General features: G+C 36.6%; 1 protein-coding gene across 1 annotated transcript in view; it reads left to right on the forward strand.

Moving 5' to 3' along the window:
• Window positions 1–23,967, forward strand: part of LOC139697493 (uncharacterized) — a 678,343-nt gene that overhangs the window by 454,606 nt on the left and 199,770 nt on the right. The window contains exons 2-3 of the mRNA XM_071596219.1: window positions 2,728–3,164; window positions 23,149–23,296. Of these exons, the coding sequence (XP_071452320.1) occupies window positions 2,728–3,164; window positions 23,149–23,296 (585 nt within the window). The remainder of the gene's footprint in view (window positions 1–2,727; window positions 3,165–23,148; window positions 23,297–23,967) is intronic.

Below are 23,967 nucleotides of genomic sequence, written 5' to 3' on the forward strand. Positions count from 1 at the left end.
TTATAAGACATGGCATGATTTCGAACGTTTTTTCCTTCTCCCCGTGTGAATAGCATTATTGTGGTTGTGTCGTGGGGGGGGGGATATATTGTAATTCAAATTACAAGGCTTATTTTCTTTAAACTATCAAAATCCCATCTAATTTTTTATGTGCGTTCGTCAGCACTAAAACTCGTTAATCAGTAAAAAAAGAACGTTGCACTGAAGCAGTACGTAGTCTTATATCATTTTACATGATGATGCAGCCATTTTACTCCTTTTCAATAATATAAAAATAAGAACCTTGAGTATTTACGTCGGGGTATCACCGAATCGATTCCTTAACAAAATTAATTTTCTCATTTAAATGCCGTTTTCAATATTCCCAGAAGAAAATTACATTTTGCCTCCACCCTTCGAACGTCAAGGCGAACAAAAGAAGTTCATTTCGACTAGAGCCGAAATAGTTGGATCTACTCAAAATTCGAATACTTTTTGCGAGAAGTGCCCTTTCAGAGAGAGACGGAATGCGAGCGTATCACTGTGCAGGCGACCTTTACGAGTTAACGAAAAAGGAACTGCCACCGATTGGTATGCCTCTCTCTCCTCCTTTGACCTCGGGATTCCTCAAGCGTCCAACGCCACTCACTCCCCCACCCCTTCCCCTTCCCGATCACGTGCAAGCAACGAAGCAACGGCGCGTCCTGAGACGGCAAGGCAAGCGCATCGATTTTCCCCGTGCATTGTTTTTCCTTCGGGGTGGTCCTCATAAAAAAATTACACACTTCAGCGAGCGACGAGGATGGGCGCCGTTCGGGAGACTCGGTGTGGGGGGGGGGCATGGGATGAAAGTGAAGACCCTCGGTGAGTTGAAGACGAGAAGTGGCTCCTTCTGGAGGAAGTAAATGGAGGACAGTAATGAGGAAGAGGGTAGAAGGCTGTGGAATGGGTGGGCGATGGGGTGGTGTTTGGGGAGGGAGATGGAGGAAGATGTCTTGGGTGTGGAAGCGGGTTCGGGTGACGGCGAACGGGCGGAGACCATGTTTCAGGGGCCTATGGGGAGAATTGTTTGGATGTCGCGAATCGGCGGTCTCATCGACTACGAGACGTGACAAGGCTGGGAATACGCAGGGGGACCGCGTGGCGGTGAGGGTAGGGAGGTACGAAATGAATTGGGGTCGAGAAGAGGAAGAAGTATGGGTGAAACGAAGTGGACCTGGGAGGCACGGTAAAAAGGGAATTGGCCCCGGCTTGGCAGCCGTAGGGAGGACGCCTAGGAAAGGCCAAACGGAAGAGGTAGAAGGATATGAATTCATATCAAGAATTACGGGCCTGTTCTTGACGGAAAGATAGCCGGTCGACTGCTGAAGAAAGGCATTCCCTCCGCCTGAGCTAGTATCTATGTAGACTCTTTATTTTTAACCGTGGACGTAGGATATAATTTTATCGCCCCTTTTTTCCACCGCTGTGAGATTTGAAATGGGTTGGGTGGTTTGAAATCATGGGACAGGGATTAAAACGTACACACCGCACGTTCTTAACGCACTGTTTTAACTAGAAGACGTTAAATGGGACAGTTACTTCAACGAATCAGATACATGTTTATTACCCGATTGTTAACAAGAAAAAATGTTCAGTGTGAAGGAAACGCAAATTGCTATTGATTTGCGTCCATATCTTAAAAAAATCCACGAGGCAAGTTTGTGACATGATACCAAGCTATATACGTGTATGTTCCAAAACTATTAGAAACAGACTATAGCTAAAAAGCAGGCAAAAACCCCAAATCATTTTAATAACACGATATTTTGCATAAAGAAGTGTATTTGGCTAAAATAAATTTAATTGTAAATGTAGATTTACATTCTTTTATTTCCCTTAGTCTGGCTGGATATCTTTTTAAAATATTCTAACATTTGTAAACTGAAATTCTGTATTTTGCTTAATGTATAACATTTGCGAAAATGATACCACGGTAGGTTTGAAAAAACTTTGGTAAGACATGGTGAGAGAAAGAATGTTAGTGATAACAACCTTAACCATTTAAACACGACGGGGAAATTTTTATGCTCGAAACTGGAAATCGCACGTTATAAATTATAAACCAAAATGACTACATAGAGAGCACTTTAATATAAAAGAACTCCAGCTTAAGGTTAAAATATCAAAAGTATTAACATTTCAGAGACATTATAATTATGCCCAATTACAAGCACTTTTCCAGCTATAAGTTGACAATGTTTTTTGTACTTCGAAATACCATTTTATTTATTTTGTTTGAATATTTGCTTTAAATTCTACGATGAAGTTATTTTCGAAAATTAAATGCAAATCCTTTGCAATGGGCACTGAAGATGACATATGCCTAAAAATATGTTCCTTTTTAACCAATCCAATCCCTAAGGTAAAACTTCAACTCATAATTTATGTCGGATGTCCTCATCAATTCACTTAGGAGTGAATTTAACCCTACCCTGCGAGGAAACAAATAACAAAGTTAATAAGTGCACGGATTAAAGTGCATTTCCAAGTTACCCTTAAACATTTTGGGGTTAGTAGAAATAATATTTCAGCAACCCTTGCCGTGAAGGAATAGTTCCATTGTTCGATAGGTTCAAACAAATTTAGTCCCGCTTTGCAATACATATTTCACATCAGTCCAAACTATGCAGCCCATTCTCTCTCTCCTACCTACCAAAGCTAATAACGTTCACTCTAAACTGATTCCTGGATCCACTCCCATTTCAGGTGGAGGAGGTGGACGGACGCAGCTCGCCCGGGGCGGACGGCGGGCCTAGCGGGGCGGCTGGCGAGGACGGGGACGGAGGAGGAAGGGACGGCGTCGCTGGCCCGGCTGGAGAAGGAGCGTCGGGGACCGGGGGCGGATCAGGGAGTCAGCAGCCATCAGCCCCCGCTGCCGGCGGGGGTCACTCCGACATGGTGGACAGCACCTTCGGGCGGCAGACGGCTGTGAGGCCGCCCCCGGAGACCACGTCACCGAGCGCCTCCGCGTCCACGGCCTCCTCCGCCTCCGCCAAAGGGAAGGGGGCCGGGAAGCGACCGCCCCCGCCGACGACTCTCCCGCACGCGCCGAGGGAGGGCAGGCGGGGGGAGGAGGCGGAGGAGGGGGGCCGCAAAGGAGACGGAGGGGGAAAAAAGTCCTCCGACAAGAGCCCCGGGCTCAGGTAATTACAATTCTATGCCCCTCGTAGCAAGGAGTAGTCGATTTGCTTAACTGTAGGTATCGAACAAATACACAGATTCATGACCTCAATTCCATGGCCATTCGAGTTTTCTCTGCCTTTTTATAATAGTTCCTGAATTAGCACATCCATTGCCATGGATGTAGTGACGATAGGTGAAGATATTTTAATATTTACTCTGTTATTTCAACTAAATTGTCTTTGAGAGTTTTTCTTTTTCTAATTATAACAATATTCAATAAACTCTATTTAAAGCGACTTTCCAGCAATTAAGGGCAATCTCGTCGATATTCGTAGTCAACATGCGATGTTACGGCTGATCTTTTGTTCCAGTGTCTTCCGTGCTTACATATATTATATACGTATTTATTGTGTTAATTTTATATATATATATATATATATATATATATATATATATATATATATATAATTTACATTGTGTTAGCTCTAGTGAACAAAAACACAGAAACATACAAAAAAGAAAAGAAACTCACACATTTTCGAATTTTCGGTGGTCAAGTCACCTTTCTCAAGGAATACTCGTGATACCACCATATACATTATTATTTACACCCGTGAGACTTTCACATTAGTTATTTATGTATATATATATATATATATATATAATAAATTGGACAGCAACAAACAATATAGAAACGCATAAAAAGATCACTCACATGTTATATCTTGATCATTTCGACGGAATTCTGCTCCGCAGTCATCGGAAGAGAAGAGGACTTCTATATCTTCCAATGGAGACGGAGAATAATTCCGTCGAAATGATCAAGAAATAACGTAAAAGTGATCTTTTTATGTGTTTCTATATTGTTTGTTGCTGTCCGATTTATTATTCAACACTTCCGTGTTACTTCGACGAAAGCATCTATATATATAACCAGATTTCAACCAGATTCAGTTTCGGGCACAGAAAAATACGAAATTTGCACTAAGTTTTTTGTAAGTGAACATGCCAGATATGAGATAACAGTAAGCATTAAACGTTCGCAGCAATGAATTGCGCGGTTAGCCGGAAAGTCTAAGTCAGGAAATATCAACAAGTAGAGGACTATGGTAGAGAACAGCCTGTGAGCGGCCATTTCACGCGTTATATATTTGAGGGTGGTCTGAAACGTTTCTGACCTAACAAAGATACAAGGCCTTTTTTCTGAAATGTTCTGAGGTCGGAAACTTTTCAGACCATATCCTTTTCACATCTCTCGATATTGACGTCAAAAGTATTTGTAAAATATCAATTATAAGACAAGATATTTTTGCTGGCTTCAAATTTCATGGTACATTAGATATTAAACATTTTGATTGGCCACGTAGGATACCATTTTTAGGATAGGTTTCGCGCACAAAAACTACCCCATCATTATTCTAAGGAATTGAGATTTCAAAATGGGATAAACACACTAGCCCGAAGCCTTGGTTACAGATCAAACCAAGGGTCTGGGCGAAAATGGTAAGCTGCCAAATAATGAAAAAACTGAACACGTCCACTTTGATAGAAGGCAAAAATGATGAGGCCAAACATAATCCCGAATTAATGTGGAAATCAAGTTAAAATTAAAGACATTTTTTGGAATTGTTGCCTTTCATTTTACCAAAATATATTTTTCAGATTTAAGTGAATATTCCCTTTAGCTGATTTTTGTTTGTGTCGGTATAGGTGATTTCATTTTAATAAATTAAATCACCTGCACTATTTTAAATTTAATCTATATTGCGAGCCCTAATGTATTAGAAATAAATTTAGCACCGAAAATGAAAAACTGCTAAGGAAGCTCCTAAGGCAAATGCGAATATGTATTTAATATCTTCTCATCATTAATTTGATCTCAGTTGTCATATATTTTGAAGATAACGATGTGATATCACCCAATATTTTAAAAGTAATACGTCATATTAAGGCCTATTTTTTCAGATAATAATTTTAGTATTAGAATTTCCAAACGTTTACAGACTTGTGGGGTGGACGTGGTAGTCCAGTGGTTAAAGCATTGAACTACTCACTGGAGAGCCCATGTTAAATCCTTGGGACGCCTTTGGGTACCCTTAGCTTTACACATGTTGAGTGATTTTTCGGATACTAGAACTTTCTGGGAAACCATAAGTGGCACAGGGAAAAGGAAGAGGTCCTGCTACCCTGATGTGTGGATTTCACACGCCATTGGGATTAGTACTAGAGGTGAGCTCTACCCTCACCTATCCATCCAACCTTTTGGTTGATAACTGTGTTTTTTGCAGAAATATTTCGTGTTATTAAATTCAAATGTCATACGGTATGCGTTATAACTTTATTTATGAACCTTTGTATTTATTATTTAACTGAAAACTCGGTTGCAAGTAAACAAGAAAAATTATCATGTAAGGCATACATTCAGTATAGTGAACTAAAAACACTTAAGTGACGTTAATTATGATAAGAATATCTCCTGAACGCGAAATGAAAGTAGCAAATTATAGCCATCTATGTAAAACTTCTCCCTGACAAGATAACAGATATATAATTTTAACTGCAGGAAAATGTTCCTTCAAGCAGGGAAATGGAATAAATGTATACTGATAGTTTTACAAAAATTATCCCTGGATAAGTATAGATAGCCAAAATACTCCTATCTTTGCGTTAATGACGGCGTATTTTTCAAGTTTTCAATTCAGGTTCGATGAAACTTAATTTTTTTTAACGGTTGCACGTATAAGGACATTAAAAAAAGCTAAACTCTAGTAAGTTAAGGTCAACAACTGAAATTTCCCACGACTGAAAGATTCAAAACATTTTTAGACGCATCTCATTGCTGTCACATTAAAAGTGGAAAAGTGGTATACCGCCATTAAAACTGATTCATGAAGGGACTACATCAAAAGTTGAGGATATTTTTGCCTTCTTTATCAAGAAAGACAAAAAAGATAGCCACAATCCAATTTGAATTAAGCTTATGTGTCACGTCTGCTTCATGGCGTCGTTGCCAGAAAGTAGAGATACTCTCATCTGTTTGTTTGCTGCAAACTGTCGTCCTTATTAAGGCATGTAATGTAAAAGTTGCTCGTAAAATTAAATCGCCATGTATGCTGTATTTTACACTATTTGAAGTGTTACCGACTCCATTGTACAGGAGTGTTAATTTCAACTCAGTCTTTCCACGGAAATCGCGTTCGTATGAACTTGCCAACGAGAAGCTGGTTAATACAATGGCAGAGGAGAAAAACATTTCAAGATAAAATAATTACAGGATGGTCACGCCCATGATGGTAAAAGGTAAATTATATTTTGACCATGAGAACAGTGCTTTTGTATTGCAGGTACCTGCCCTTTCCATTTTTTTATTATATTTTCAAAATAAATCGTATTTTAGCCGTTAAGCAGAAAAAATCAGTTGTATAATATTTTAATCAATCATATTCGTAATTACGAAATTCCTTTTAAGTACCCACGCTTTACCTCTCTCTGAAAAGGTGACGGTAGCCTATAGGTCGGTACTTGTCGGTAAATGACTCGCTGGAGACTTATTAATGATATAGCTTTCAAGAGGTACAATTGCCGTAAAGAATTATTATTTCCCTTTCATAAAAAACACATTTGTCAAGTTGTGCATTTTGCATAATCATATTCCCGCTCCAGATAAATGTAGAACAGTTTATAATTTCAAAAGAGTTAAAGAATGACTAGAATTTGGACTTCAACTGATTGATAAGAGGAACCTTTGTTCAACTTTTTTTGAGAAATTTGGACGTGAAACTAGAATAGGTACTCTTGTTTTTTCTTCACAACGCTTTATTTTAATCCTAAAATCCTATAAATATCCTATGCAAACGCGGCGTCTGCATAATTCTTACGGGCAATATTTAGCCTGGGTGACTAGTTTATTGAGTTCCCCACAGGGAGATATCTTTGGAACAAGGTGGAATAAAATTGTGCACCATCTCCCTCTGCTACTTTAAATGGAAATCTTTTCCTGGTTAAATTCATGTCATTAGGTCATTCATAATGTACACGTAGGCTTCGCTAGCTCTTCTTAGGCGGATACTAAGAATAAAATTTTGAACTTATCAGCAGCGGTAGTATAGGTCTTTTAATGCAATTGGTTTCTATTGTCTAATTCCATCAGATCCGCTGGATATAAAAATCATAATTAAAAGATATTATAGGATTTTCAATACAATTTAATATCTACTATAATGAGGAAACTAAAATAAACAAATTGTTATCTTCAAAATAAAATTTTTCAGTCAAAATGTATTTATGAAAAAATTATGTTTAGGAGAAATGGACTGAAAAATCAGCTATTTAATTCAAATAAAATTTAATGTTAGATTTCTCATTCAATAGTGTACGAAATTTAGGAGTGTGTATTTAGCTTGCTGGAAAGTCTCATGGTATGAAACACATGTAGTTCCCTCGCATTGATCGTCATTATATGTTTAAATGTCCCTTGCAGTATTTTTTTGTGATTGTCGGTAACTCGAGTTTTAGATTTTTTAGCTTTCATAGTAGAGCTGGCAAACGCAAGACATATTACTATACTGACAGTTGCTCGCAGCTGACTATGTGCTAATGGATTAACTCCTGAGTGCAAAATGTTCCAACGCAGCTCTAAATAATAATTTCCAAACTCGGAAGATATTCTAATATCGTGATCCCCTGTCAAATTATGTGTAATAAAAAATAATATACTTCATAGAGAAAAGAAACATCATCCCCATTACATAATTAATCAAATAGATATTGGATTACACCGTAATCCCATTCGTCAAATATGTAGGGTTCTATGAAAAATTTATATCTTCATCAACTTTTGTTCCATAATAAGCTCACCCTTCGAAAAATAACCGTATAATCATTCTCTTATTGGCATATTAAAATTGTAAATTTATTATATAAATTCCAGCAAAAAATCGTTAACGGGTATAAAAGTCAATGTATACCTTTACCTTTTAAATAGGTAACTGGTACAAATTGAGTACGGTACACAGTTGTAAGTCATATCAATGATAGTTTTCCTTTGCTTTGTACTTAAATGCCTACCATGCACATAATTAATTTTGAAATGTTTGCAATAATTATATTGTGATTTAGACGATTTCCATTGATTAACATTACGCTAGAATATGAAAAATATTTAATTTTTGCAGTGATCCTCTTGAATACAGTAAAAAGCATGCGCTTTTCACCTACTGACAATTGCAAGTAATATAGTTAACCAAATTCAAATAGCTTTTTCATAAATCTACACTTTATGCCTCCGATGCACCTTGTTGCTTATTTATGCCTATGTTTCTTCCATTAAATAGTATTTTTATTCAAATGAGCAGAAATTGTTTTTCAAAGCACATTCTCAAGCGGGTTAGACTGGCACGAATAATGTCACAAGCATATGATAGGTGTATATCTATAAACAGAAAAGTAGCAATTGTTCGGAACAGCGACTTAAATTCAGAGTAATGTGTCAAAATTTTACCACTAGCGTTTACCTTCATATTCCCTACTGTAATACAGTTCAACCTAGACTAGATAGCCTGTCTAGTTCACTATTCATTCAGAACCTACACTCGGGATGGATTTCTCAATAGCCACTAATCACCAGCAGGTGATTACTTTTGGCCTAGCTTCGCTCCCTTATCAACAAAGCATACGACACGCTCCAAGGAATAAGTAAGACGAAGAACCGGTTTTGCTTTTGTACAACATAAGGAAACACATTATCTCTGAGGGAAAGAAGCGAGGCAATATGGTATGTTTCTCGTCTCACCAGTTAGTCGTCCGCTGCACAGAAATGTGTTATGCTTATTGAGATTTCCGGAAACTTGCGAGCGTAACTTGAAAAAAAAGGAACAGTTTTGCTAAGTAGTAGCTATGGTTAGCTTAATAAACTACGTTGACGTGAAACACTGGTATAGATTTAAGAATAATGGGTCATCAAAGTACGAGAAGGTGAGAACTTCCGAATATGTGCATTCCGAGGATTATAATGCGAATGTTTCCGACACTTGGGAGCGGTATTTCGGTTCGAGCAATGGATTCCGAGGCCAGTATGTATTCATTTATTACCTTTATGTGCTATATTATCTTTATTCATTCCCCATATTGCAAATCATCATAGAGTACTTGAGCATATTTTGAATATTTAGGCTATGAAATAAATATAAATAATATTATGGCGTTATTTTGCGTTTAAATATGCGCTTGACCGCCTGGATACGTGCTCCAGGCAAATGTGACTGTGAGGAATAGGATTAGCAATTACATGTTATTACCTGCGCTTATTTTTTGTACGCGTTGATGAGTTACCAGTGGTTGCCATAAGCTGCGAGAGCTGGGTACGTAGTCAGTAAATTGACGTTATTTAACCACCCAATGAGTTGCCATGGAAATCAATGGTTGCAAAGGACTTAATAAAAAATTGCTGGACTGTCGTTAAGATTTCTTCCGCTAGATTTTGACACTGGTTACCCTAAAACTAATCTCAACTAAATAATAGGAAGGAAATTCTCATTTCCAGAGTTTATGAGTACGTTTTCAACAGTTATGTCTCCAGAAAACCTGCTCGCATATGCAATCGGTTCTTAATTTCTTTGATTGCGTTCATAATTCGTGATGAACCCAACCTTAAATAGATGTTTAAAGATACAAATGTTTACAGATACCTTCCCATATTCAACATTGACATGGCGATGGATAATTTCTTCTCGTAGCCCAAAACTGAAAGATCAACAATAGCTAGAGCAGCAATCAAAAATCTTTAAATTAACAACACAAAATTATGGATCTATTTAGTAAAATTTCAAGTTTGCTGGATTTTTAAGCATGTATCATGTTTTTCCTGAAGAGCTATAAGTTCCTTCCTATTCTTCCCTGCTGCATTCAAAATTGTTTTGAAAAGAGACAAGGAAATCTTGACGACCCACTCAAAATACGTAAATATAATACTGCGGTGGTTATAGACATGATTTGCATATAGTAATTGTTAATTTGAGGATGAGCAACCCTCTTTAAGTTTATTTATTGTGACATGCTTTCAGCCCTCTCTTGCAATCCGGATAAAAAACAGATTTGGCATCATGACAGTACAAGTTGATTTTTGAAATTATTGTGAAAATTTACCTACAACATTTGATCTAAATTAAGGAAAACAAAAAGTTCAACTCTCAAAGGATATCAAACCACAAACATCAAGATCGTTTTTCTCTCAATTATTAACACAGTTTTCAGAAATGTTGAGGAATCTCCCACTTTTCCCAGACAATCCTTCCAAAACTTTTTGTTCTTTTTGGATATTGCAATTTTTGTCAACGAGGAAAGCACCGATTTTTTATTCAATCCCTTTTGAAATTTTTCACCAACCGCCATCACACCAGACCCCAGATCACGGTCGAAGACATTTTTTTCTGGTGTTTATTTTTTGAAGAAGCGAGAAGAAGAGAAAAATATCCCAATTGCTATATCGAGCATGAAATAATGTCTCCTCTTTTTTCCCCCACCCTCCACCTCCCTCAACCACCCCCGCCCCCCATTTCTTCCGCCCTTCATTTTTTTAGTGACGACCGCAAGGGAGGCGATTTGGAGGAGATAGTGTTGGAGGAGAGGGTGGTGGTAGACGAGGCTGAGGGAAAGGACGGGGAGGAAAGGGGCACCGGAGGAGGAGAAGGTGATGATGTCGCGGGGGAGGCCTCAGAGGCCGCTGCGGGAGGGGGGGATGGGGAAGAATCGGGTGGTGCGGAAGGGGGGACACGCAGGAACATCGGGAGTAGGTCTAAAAGCATTGGAGAGCAGCACTGGACCAATGTCAGGGCCGTCATGGCCCTGTACTCTCACCTGAGGAAGATAAAGAGGTACTCAGTTGATAACAGCTTTGACTCTTAAAAACCACCACGCGGACATATATATGTGTATATATATATATATATATATATATATATATATATATATATATATATATATATTCACCTTTTAAAAAAAGATATCTATTAACCGTATTATTCGTTCTTCTCTCGTCCCACTTTCTCTGTTGTTCCTATCTGTTTCCTCACTCTAATGGTTCTCCGTTTCTCTTTCTCTCCGTATTCCTCCACTAGATTTCTCTTCACCATAAATAACTATATATATATATATATATATATTTATTTATTTATTTATTTATTTATTTATCTGTATTTTTGTCGCTCTGCCTCAATGTCCTCACGTCCTGTTATAAGGCTGCTCTTAATGATCGTCTTGCTGTACCTTTTTTTAACGGTGTCACTCGTCCTTTTAAATGGCTCTCTCTCTCTCCTTCTCGCCTCTCTTAATAATACTCACAAGTCTGTTTGCTGCTTTTTCTCCTCTTCTTGTTTGACCATTAACCCCCATACTTCGTCGTGTTTTATTTTATCGTCACGTGGAAAACCCTTTGATGGAAACTCTGGTGCTCGTGTTCCTTTTGTTTCTTATGTGTATATTTGTGTGTGTGCGTGTCTGTCCGTATGCGTTTGGGAATGCATTGTTGGAGCATATATTAGAAACATTAACAAATAACACGTATCAGTGTCTCTCCACATCACTCAAGTACGTACCTGCCCTATTGCATTTTGCACTTGGTACACTCTAGTCTTCTATTGTAATGGAATGTAGATATGTCTTCCCTCTTATGTGTCTCTAGCAATCTTTTGAAACCTTTGCGTGTTGTCCTGTTTTGACTGATACTAAAGCTGTATTGGTAAAGCATTTTGTCTACTCGGGCCTAACCTTTTTATATATCCGTGCGCTCTTTTTGGAACGAAATTCAATAACCTTTACGGACAATAAGCTTCTCCAGATGGCCTGGAGTGTTCGGTGTTAGCATCAGTCGACCCCGTATCTGCTCGCTAATATGTTTGTGATTATTCCAAATGCCTTGAATAATGTTACCCACGCTTTCCTGTTATTCTTTTTAGTGATCTAGCTTGTTGAATTTATCTACTTTTCTCAAAGTTGCATTTGATATAAGTATACATTTCCACTGTTTTCCCAATGTTTAATCAGGAATACTGAACAACAAATGTAATAAATGCTTACATTTTTAGTTATAGAGAGAATTTAAACATTTAATGTGCCTAGTATTTATTAGTGTTTTCTTAGAATAATTGAAATATAGATAAAATATTAATGTGGTTAATAGATTAGATTTACTTAATGCATTGATCCACCTGAAATGCTCTATATATGTATAAAATATTTCTTGTAAACACTCATCATGAACGTGTGCATATAAAATGATATGTCATTTTATTTTAAACTTTCATATGAATCATTAATAAGCACATTGTTATTTCAATATTTTTCTTAGAAATATTGTTTTTCTACAAATAATCTAGTGAGAATGATGTTTTTTTTTAATGTTGAATGTTTTATTTCATACTAGAACTCTTTTTACATTTATCTTAACTGAAAATGTACTGTAGAATATATTTACACACTAAGATGGTAAATAATTATTTCATGCCACTTGATGCAATAATGTGAATGTTATCTATTACTTGGGAATGTCTCGAAAAGTTATTTAAACCAAACTTCAAAGCTGTAATATTATATTGTGGCCGTAATATTTAGTTTTCAAGTATAAACTACCGGTAAAAGTTTCCGATTTAACATCATCCGCTAACTTAGAAATGTTATTATTTTTTTAATGCTTGAATATAAATCTAAGATAATTTCTAATTCCCTATGTAAAAGTTACACAAAATCTTTAGGCTCTCTATGAAAAATTTAGAATCTTTGTTTGAAAAATTAAATCTCTTAGGCTTGCAAAATAATATTTAAATCATTTTCAAAATATTCACATCACTACTGAGACATAAAATAATCTAAAATCAAAATAGCGTGCAATATAAATGTCTTCTATATGTGCTGTTTCAGTTCCAATCAGCTGATTTCCATGCGATACAAAGCAATTAAAACCATTTATCCGCATTTTTAATTACATTTTTGTATTTTATACATTATATTATTTCTTATTACTCTTAGCTCTGGTATTATTTGTTTAAAAACATTAGATCTTAGTTTAATTTCAATTATTTTGCATCCAATTGGTCGTCTTGAGTTAGTTTGCCATGTACCCTCTAGATACGCATAACCTAAATGCCAAACCTTGCAAAACTAGTTACTGGAATGCTAAGGGATATTTTATTTAAGTCGTGCATTGTATTTTAAACTTGTACACATTTTTTCTTTGTAGTTATCCCTTCTCCGAAGGGAGTAAATTCCTAAAACGTTCCTTTTTTCTCAAGTAATTCGAAAATATATGGCACTTTCTTAAATTTCATTGCTTGATTATAACATTTTCCTTATATATCTGTATTCTAAATCAATTACATTTCTTTTCGTAAATATATTTCGTATTACAAACTATTTTACTATTTTCGATACTTCCTTATTTTTTGCGTTTCGTTTTCCACTTCCATTCAATTGAAATGAGGTCCAAATTAGAAGAACGAATATTCCTTTTGCTCTCCCCGATAATAGGCGATAATTGATCTCGGTCATACGTCAATGCATTAGAATGGCGAAAGGTTTTGAATGTGATCGTGATAAAAGAAATAAACATCTTTCTACGAGTTTTAGTTACTTTAATTCGAGTTACAGATGGGCTTACTTATTTTATTTCACTTGAATCAAACGATTATATTTTATTCTGAACATCACATACTTAAATATTCAATATTATTTTCACTGATAGATTTAATGGTATTCTGGTTGACTGGAGTAATAATACTATTTTCTTCCAGCAACAATCTCTCCATAACAAAGAAGCGTGAAAATATCCTTGTTACTATTTATATGTATAAAACTTTACGTATCCTGATATCTTGAAATTTTAAAACAATATCACTGAAATACAAGCACACAATTTAAATTACTCAGCAAGAACCATGTTAGTAGAATATTTGGGGACATTTTGGGTAACGTTTGTATTACTTTTGGATGCTCACTTCTATAAAAATAATGCCTCAATTTATTTATAACTACTTGAGTCGAATTAAACTTTAAAAAATTATATTTTAACAACTAAATGATGTTAACATGATATATATTAGCGCCAGAATGTTTGATCAAGTTCTAATTCCTTTCTCATATACTTCCCATATTTAGTCACAGTTATGTTTATTTTAGTTTCCGTATTCCATGAATCGTTTTAAATAAACGCTGAATAATCAATAAGCTCCCCTGGATTAAACTAAGGAGAAAATTCTATATAAAACTAAATGTTTACTTTTAATTTAAAATTTATCGCTATTGTTTCTTCGGTACCCTTGATACATTTAAAATTACTGAGCGTATCCAATAATTTAGTTAATTTTGTTATAGAAAGTAGGCTAAATGAAAGTGTCATTCACATATTGTTTGCTATCAAATAATTGAAAGAAAACGCACAAAATCAGAAAGCTTTTTAAAAAGAAAATGTACACAGTTGGACCTAACTGTGAGGCTACCTAGCGATACATCATACTACAATGCCTATAGGGTACAGCAAAGTTACCATCCGCCCCTGAGCTAATTACCTAATTTTTTTGTTGCATTTGGTCGATAAAAGGATCAGAGTTTAATAATATTTTCGACTGTGAATTAACTTTCATTAAGTTTTGATAACCAAACATATATTATGTCAACAACTTGGCATTTAACCGAAAGAGATCTCAGTTTGGTGATAGCTGAACAAGGTTTTTGGACTTTGTAAATAAACTTTTTAGCATGATTTAATCAATAACTTCACTTACTCATTCAATTGGAATTAACACTGTTATGCCATTAGGTATTAATATACATATTACGTGTGTGGGAAAAAGTTTTAACAAAACTACCAATGAATTTCCTCCCGCGAAACTAATTTTCTCCGAAAATTGATGGACAACAGGAATTATAACAATTATCTTACTCCTCCGGTGGAAACTAAAAAGAGCCGTCCGGTATTTTAGTGATTAGAACAAGGAAGGAATTTCTCTCCTTCTTTCTCCTCAGCTCTTTTAGTGAAAGGTGATTGAATAATTGCTTGTCTGCAAGGTGCTACAAAAATTGTTCAATATACAGTTTGTCCTGATGAATGGTTGAATTAGGTATTAATACCTTTAAAATCAATATTTTCTTATCTTAAAAAACAAAATATTTATGTAAACTAACAGTAAATGCCACTTGTTCTTCCAACACCTACCGTTGGTTCATTTGTACAGTTTTCTTGAAAAGGAGCCATGACTTAAAAGTGTGCATTCACGAGTCTTAAATCTCTCAAACGTGTAATAACTTTCGTTTGGACGCTGCAAAAGGCAGCACCTATATACATATATAGCTTCTACTTTTTAGAATCACTTCACCGCTTAGTGGCGCGTAACTGCACTAAAAACCCTGGAGAAAGGTCAATAGGGAATCAAGATTTTTTTATAAACAGTCAATTAGTTTTTAAGCACTCGATGTTTCCAATCGAACTTGAAGAAAAAACAATATGAGAATGACAGAAATTATAGTCAACATTTGAGGAGAGCATAATGAAAACCGATAAAGCATATGCGTTTGACTATTCCTTAGCGAAGAATTTCTCCTTGGAAATAAACAGGAGGGGAATAAAAATTGCGACCGCTATTATTATTCCGCGCAGAAATGTTTTTTTTCCATTTTGCAGTTATAATAAGTGCTAGCCATAGAAACCCTAAGCCAGCAGAAAAACATTTCTTGTGCTCTACAAGAAAGTGGGAATCAAATGGCTTTCACTTAAGTCCATGGTGAAAGAATTTTGAACTGCGGAGCTTAAAAGGGGCGATAGATGGGTTGACTTAAAGTGAGTTTGTAATGGAAAAGGCTGGCCAAAATCTAAATGTGGACGCGTGTCACCGGAATTCGGCGACGGAACATTATTGTTCCACATCATCCAGGATGGGAAAACGTTTTTGAAATTTGAAAGAACTCTCGAAACTGAACAGAAAGGTTCTTTAAAAAGTTGCGACGAATTACTTGCTGCAAGTGTATAACGATTATCATTTTGACGTTACTTCAAAAAAATGGCTATTTTTATTATTATTCTATCTAGTATTTCTTAAATATATGCGAACGCTCGTATTTAATATCCTTATTTTTATGCCTTAAACTAATTTTCTTATTACGCAGACAATGTTAATGAGCCCAAAAACACTCGGACTAAATTAGTAACAAAAAGAGAGAAACAGTTATGCTGATTCACTTAAGTTTGTGGAATTAGCATAGCTGTTTTTTTCCTTCCTTGATGGATAAGTTCCACAAAGTCAAGCATGAAACTACGAAGTTCAAATTAGTAACATCTTGATTAAAATCTAGTACTTTTTAAATCAAAATAATTTCCACGTTTTTTATTAGAAATATTTATTACGTAGAAGTGTTTATTTATGGTTATCTATCGTAATTCCCTTAGAAAAAACTACAGCGATTGGTATTAATGGCCTCACAATACTATATATCTTTTAATTAAGGACTTAGGCTGTATGTATATTGCAACTTACTTTTACTACAGGCATCTAAAACTACGACTCGCATCTGCTCTTTCCGTAGTCTCGCAGTGACGCTAGACCATAGAAAGAGTAGATGATGCACGATTTGATTTTGCGTATTCCTGTTCACAGATATAATTCATTGAAAAATCATAAAATGTGGCACAAGTAGTTAGCGTTTCATGTATGAATTTTCGGAAAACAACATTTTCTGCTAAAAAATGGTGAACGTCGACACCTCTGCATTAGGCGCGTGCATTAATCATGTTAATATTTCAACATATCTCTGTAACAACAAGTTAAACAAAGTTAATCCTGTATCTATGGAAATAATTTTATATTTTTTCAGTTTAGAGGTAATTCAATTGGATGTCCTCTTCAAATATGATTTTTAATTTTGACCATGATAAGGAGTTAATGGGTATCAGGTAAGAGGCATGGGGGGCATACCTAGAAGTCAAAGGAGAATCCGTAGGCTCGCAAACACCATCCCCTGCTGCACTCATATGAAATGGAATTCCAAGTCGGTGCCGTTCGAAGTGATATTGCGTATGATAGTGATTACGAAGGAAGAATATTTCCTATTTAGAAAAACGATGGAGGAGGTTCTTTAAAGTAAAGGACTTAAGTATATACGAAGTTACCACTAGCGATATACGAAGAAATACCGATAACAGCGAAAAATGTAAATCATTGGAAACGATACGATAAAAATGGAGATCTCACAAGTCGTATACTTCAGGCATTTTCGGCTACCAGCGGGTATATTCTGCTATCGGCAGGGTTTCTCTCCTTGCATACCGGAGAAAGGTTACCACGAGTATGACAAAGACCTTGATTGAATAGAAGAGGGTAGCAAGTTGATTGAGGCTCGTGTTCATGGTCGTCTCCTAGTTATGTGGAATTCTGAGGGGCTCCCGTGTCATATATTCCAACCAGGGTGGGGACGGCGTAACGTCCTCGTCTGCCAACCTAGAGGTCACGGGTTCGATTCCCGCTCAGGTGATTTCTCCTACACCTAAGGCTTGGGTGTATGTAGTTGTGAAATTGTTATATCTATGTTCAAAGTCCGATATAAAGGTCGAAGTGTCGTTTTCGGGCGAATGAAAAATTAATAAATAAATAAAAAATAAATAAATTTTACTTGCAATTAATGACGGATGATGTTTACGAATAAATTTATATAAGCCAGATGTTTAAGTTGAAGGCTTTATATTCAATGGCTAGAAATAGGGCAGGTAAATCAAAGTGAAAACAAACCAATGAAATTTCCCAGACGTAGGAAGGCTAGCAATAATGAAAGTATAATGGAGTAAACTCGAGCTAGTAGCAAAGTTCACGCATTTGCATTTTACATTGGAGGAAAATGGGCGTAGTAGTAGCGAAATTCGGTGACAATTACGTTGTCAAAATGAACACTTCTAAAAACAAGGAAATTGATGGAATGAACGCAAGTTTATGACTTGAATAAATGATTTGCGACGACTTAAATCTGATGCGTAGCTAAGTATGGAACTAAGAACGTTTTTGCGACAAGTGTATGAGGGAATATAACATTAAAATATTTTGAGATTTTATTATGAGGGAAAATTTAAATAAAAGATACTTGGTGATTCTCCACTCAATGATACGAAAATTGCTCAGTTAAAAGTCGTCATGACATAATGTAGCACAGAAAATTTTGATTTTGTTATATTTTTATTTTTCAATATGTATATGTGTGTGTGTGTGTGTGTGTGTGTGTGTGTGTGTGTGTGTGTGTGTGTGTGTGTGTGTGTGTGTGTGTGTGTTTTCATGAGTGTGTATATGAATGTATGTGTGTGGTGGGGCGCGGTGGTCCAGGGTTTGAGCGTTGAATTACTGATCGGAAGGCCCGGGTTCGATCCCCTCTGATTCCTATTTCCCGGATAAGCACACCTATCAAGATACTCTCAGCTCCACCATATCTGTGTGATCTTTTGGGTACCACATCTTCCTGAGAAACCTTAGCCGGTACACAGAAAGAAACTGGCCCCCCTACCCTGATTGTGAATTTCACACGCCGTACAATAAACTCCCATCCGTCGCGGAATTTATTCGCTCGCAAGTCGCGTCTTTCAAATCCCGCCTCGCACCGTCTGGAAATCCGCTGCTACAAACCATATGGGACTATGATCCCGGAGAGAAACACACTTATACACTGCCTAAAGATATTACTCGCCTATGAGTCTTTACTCTGTCTTTTAATTTTAAATTTTCTTCATTGTCTTAAGCCCCTTTCGGCCGGACGGATCTCTTCCTCCGTCCTCCAAGTTATTTTAGTATTATTTTATCCGCTTCACGGTCTTGCTGTCACCCGCTTCCTCAAGCCCAAGTGTAATTTCCCGCTGTGGGAAATGGGCGACCCTCGCCTCCGCTTCCATTTTGTACCGCTCTATGCTCAGAGTGTGCCGGTGGGCAGTTAGTGCTGTTAGTGACGTCCTTTTTTTTTCTTTTTTGTAAAAAGCCGTTCCCTGTCGGCTTTCCTTTCTTGTTAGATTAAGAATTCATATTTTATTCCTAGTTTTAAGTTTCACTTTCTCGCAAACCGCACTTCCACCTCAGCCATGTTTCTTTCTTCAATGCCATGCGTTTCTTATGTACAGTGACCGGTAAAGGTGGGACTTCACTCACCGGGACGGTTTATACTTGCCCGCTTTGGCAGTCAATGAACTTTTGTGGTGGGCTTAGTACTGGGTGACCGTCTCCTACCAAACCGACCTTCGGGTTGATCACTGTGTTTATGGTTATATATATATATATATATATACAAATGTATATATATATAAAACCATATATACATATATATACATATATATATATATATATATATATATATATATATATATATATATATACAAATGTATATATATATATATAAAACCATATATACATATATATACATATATATATATATATATATATATATATATATATATATATATATATATATATATATATATATATTCGCGCACGTTTCATTGATTAATTCCAATGTTGCGTCAGTATCAGCCGTTGCAATATGAAAGATGTTCAGTTCGCCTACGCCTGCCTAGAATGATGAACATTTCTTGGCACGCTGTTTCAACGTATAGAGGAGGAGAAAAATATAACTTGGGACAGGATAAGGAATGCATCTTACAGTTGGTTTTCGCGAGTCACTCGCGATTTTTCGGTGGATTCCATGGAACCCACCCCGCACAAACATTTCTCCAGCATTTTTACGGTTACTCAAAGTGCATATGGAACCTAATAAAAAATACAATATTTAAGTTACAGTTGTGAATGTTATTTGATCATATTCTCTTAGTAGCGTTAATATTTACTTCCCGAAGCGGAGTGGTTCGTGACACGGGTCCTCTTTCTTTGAAATTAATTGTCACCCTTCTTTACCATTTCGCATCACTTTCTGTCCGGACTATAATAAAAATATATGTACTTTGCATAAGTCTTTGTCAGTATTTCACAGTTTACAGCTGAAGGTTTTTCAGGAAAGTTTGATTTCAGTGACGTGTGTTACTTCTATCGGTACTGCAGATGAACTGAGCGTTTCAAATTGAAAACGGCTGCCACTGATGCAAAAACTGGAGTATAATTATTGAAACTTATACCGCGTTCACAAGACGTCCAAAGTTATGATATAAAAACTAAGTTATATTTCACGGTAGATTCTGCAAATCAAGGAATTATTGCAACTCGCTTTATTGAACATTCCTTGAATGCGTCTACGGCGTTTTATATGTTTACAGTTCTCCAACGTTTTTGCCAAAGGACAAATAAAGTTGGCACCGTCGGAAATGTATTATCATATGCAAAAACTACCAAGTATTTTTTATTTCTAGAATTGGTATTCTTTCCAGTGAACCCTTGTACTATACACTATAGAGATTGGAATAAATAATTGGGTAGTAATAATAACTAAAGACGTTGTTTTAGACAGAGGGGTAAAAGATAGACAGTTGCTATGTTTGAAGAAAGCCGTAAATTGGATGGATGATAGGCTCCTGGAATAGCATTGCAAATGAAAAAAATATGAAGGAGAAAATGGATAGGCAGCCTGACTTGGAGATGATGATAAACTCAATAACATCATTTATAAATGCAACAACAACACAACAGTTTTGCAACATTTTTTTTCTGTACCATCTTTCAAATTTATGCATTGTTAATAATTGGTTTTATATGAATTCTCCGTGCATTAATAATTTCCTCTCATATTAATATCTGAAATAGTAGCTTAAAAGTGTCCATCGCCCTAAAGACGCTGAGTATCGATAAGCCTCAACATTAACATGAAAAATCTATTCCAATTGATTCGTTGGGCGCATAAATTCTGTTTATTCTCGTTATAGAAATAGTATTCCTGAATCTCCTGGAAATTTCGGTAGATTTACATCTTAATAGATAAAGATATTGCTTGATGGGCTTCCGTTTTCAGGTTATTAGTAGATCGGCGTATGTTTATGCCCCCTGTCGTTGGAATTGAATGCAGGAATTGGCAAGGATAAGAAATACATGCTAAAATGCTTAAATTTGATGAACTTCTTCACAACGATGGAAATAGAGCAGGCGCAAATGATGGCCAACCTTCTTTGAAGTTTTTTTTAATGCGTAAGAGGTTAAGGTGCATGATAGGAATATATATGTATTTATTTACTAGCATATGGTGTTTAATTTTTGAATTAAATTGTATATTAAATCTAACAAAAATTATGGGATTAGGCAAAACAATTTAAATAAAAAAAAACCTTAGCGCAATGAACTAATCTTCTCAATTCAGTATGGTCCTAGGTGAAAAATTAAATAAATCTTCGTATAAAAATCTAAAAAGTAATACACTCTACCTAATGCAATTATATATATTTAGCATAAGCAAAAATTTGCCACTTATGATATTTTGTGTCCCAGTGTTGAAACCAATGAATTTATTGAAGTAACTTCTTAAATCTAATATGAAATATTAACGTATGCGATGATGTCTGAGATAGCGTGCCCTGATTTTCAATCCCTTAGTGTATGCTTGTATTTTTACTAAAGCGAACCGAAGTCCATACTCCGTCAAGTATTGTTACTGCCAAGTTCATACTCTGTAAAGTATTATACCGCGTCAAGTATTTGAAACACTCCTTTTTAGTATCTATATTCGTAATTAAAAAATATACAAAGGAAACCTGACCGTTTAGTAAATAATCGTTGTGAAATAACGGAAATTGGCATACTTTTGCCGAGTATAGTAGGATGGGAGCCACTGTAAGCACGCAGAATATAAACAGCACAACTTATATCAGATGAACTCAAATCGTTTATGTTCAACGCTGAGGCGGAATATCTTAGCCCCGCATTTAGGGTGAAAGTGATACATATAGCGTGCAGATTAATCAACTAAAAAGTCAATTGAGTCTGCATTAAAATTAAAGTACTTAGAGAAATTATATGACGGATTAACTGATAGAAAGAATCCTTTAACCCCGCGCACTATTATGACCACAACTACTGAAAACATCCGGTATAATAATCTGACTTACCAAAATAATATAACACCCAATGCTATGGCCAGCAATTATTCTAATGCCAGGAAATTTGATGACCACGCCGCATACCATTGTGGAGACTTACAGGTAAAATGGAGGTAGAGAGTACGCATTTACTTGTAAAAATGAACCCCTTCTTCAATCATGACATGCAACAAGAACAACTTCAAGCTCTCAGCGCCATAAACTACGTATTTTAAATTTATTTTCGTACTTTTCCGCACCCCTCGAAGCATAATGAACATATCTTTTTTATTATTCCTACGAGACAGGAGTATAAAAAACCGACGTTAATTCGTTTTGAAATATAGTTAAATAGTTAGATGGATTGATTCCAACGAATTTCACGTATAGTCTAGACCCACAGAATCCATCATCCGTTTAATTTTCCCTTCTAACTTCCAACTCTAAAGTGGGCTGGCTACGACGGTAGGTCGTGGTGGGACACAGGACACCGAGGAAGGTTCTGCTTCATCTCCGGGATAGGAAACGTGACAAGGATACAACGGACCCGGAGCCGGAATTACATTTCCTCCCCCCTTCAACTCTACATTCAAATCCGGCTCCATTGGTTCCATCATACCGTGGCGTCCGCACCTCAGAAGTTAGGCAAGTCGTTACCGGCGCACGACTAGGCCTTCCGGTTGTTGCCCTGGTAACTGAAGTGGTTTCAGGACGTGTGTGGAACGGAGCCCTTCGTCCCACTCGATCCAACTCTTGAACACTCACTGATTGCACTCTTTAGTATAAAAGCAGATATGTCTTCATCCGAACTGTTTATGATAGGCATCAGTCTCTTCCACCTGACTCTTCTCACCTCTCATCGACACTCTTGTTATCTTTTCTCCTCTCAACTCCCCCTCTCCCCCGCCGACTCCGTCAACGGTGATGCGTCTCGACGCCTGCTGCCATTTCGATGGGGGTGACAACGGCGCGCCTTTGTCCGACAGGACGAAGAGCAACCAGCGGTGGATGAAACTGAGGACCACCGTCCAGCTATCCGGAGCCATTTCGTCGACGATTCAGAAGAAACCACCGCTCAAGAGGGAAGACTCTTTCCTCAAGAGGTTCTCGACTCGACAGATCCCAGAGACTCAGGTGGGTAAATATAAATCCAATATGTCTAGTCTCACTACATCTTCCTCCTAGAGTACCCCGCCCTCATCGGTTGTTTACAGGTACACAAAAGCAGAAGCTGTTCCATCATGAACTGGTGTGCTCTGACCTAATGAGTCAGTCAGTCGAGGTTGAATTCACATTACTATAAGAATATATATCTGACTATTTAAGGAAATTCTAATGTATATCTTTGGGAAAATGTCTTCCTTTGCGATTCTAAAACTTTCCTATCAAAGGCTTTGCTGTTACCACATGCGCGCCTATAATAACGACAAATCACTTTTTACCAGGTATTCCATTTCCCGAATCAGCTGTCTTAAAAATCCATGCCTTTTTGAGCACGATTTTGGGTTCTTCTCCAGGTGATTTACGTATGATTTATACTTCCAAATGGCACTTTTCATTAACTTTTGCCCTCAAATGCTAGAGCTTTAAGGACTACTAAAGATTTTAGGGCCAACATGGAAGGTGGAGAGATTAGCACTATTTCTAGTGCGCATGTGGATATTAATTTCGGATTATTGCTCCAAAACAAAATATCCACGTAATTTCTGCAAAAGTATCAATGCGTGGGAGCATAGATCCTGTTTACCAAAATGTTGCGATCCATGGAGAGAGTCAAAATTTCAATGGTAGCGGGGCATACTTTC

Source organism: Hetaerina americana, unplaced genomic scaffold (assembly GCF_022747635.1).
Source record: "Hetaerina americana unplaced genomic scaffold, ioHetAmer1.1.p SCAF_78, whole genome shotgun sequence".
Taxonomy (NCBI): Eukaryota; Metazoa; Arthropoda; class Insecta; order Odonata; family Calopterygidae; genus Hetaerina; species Hetaerina americana.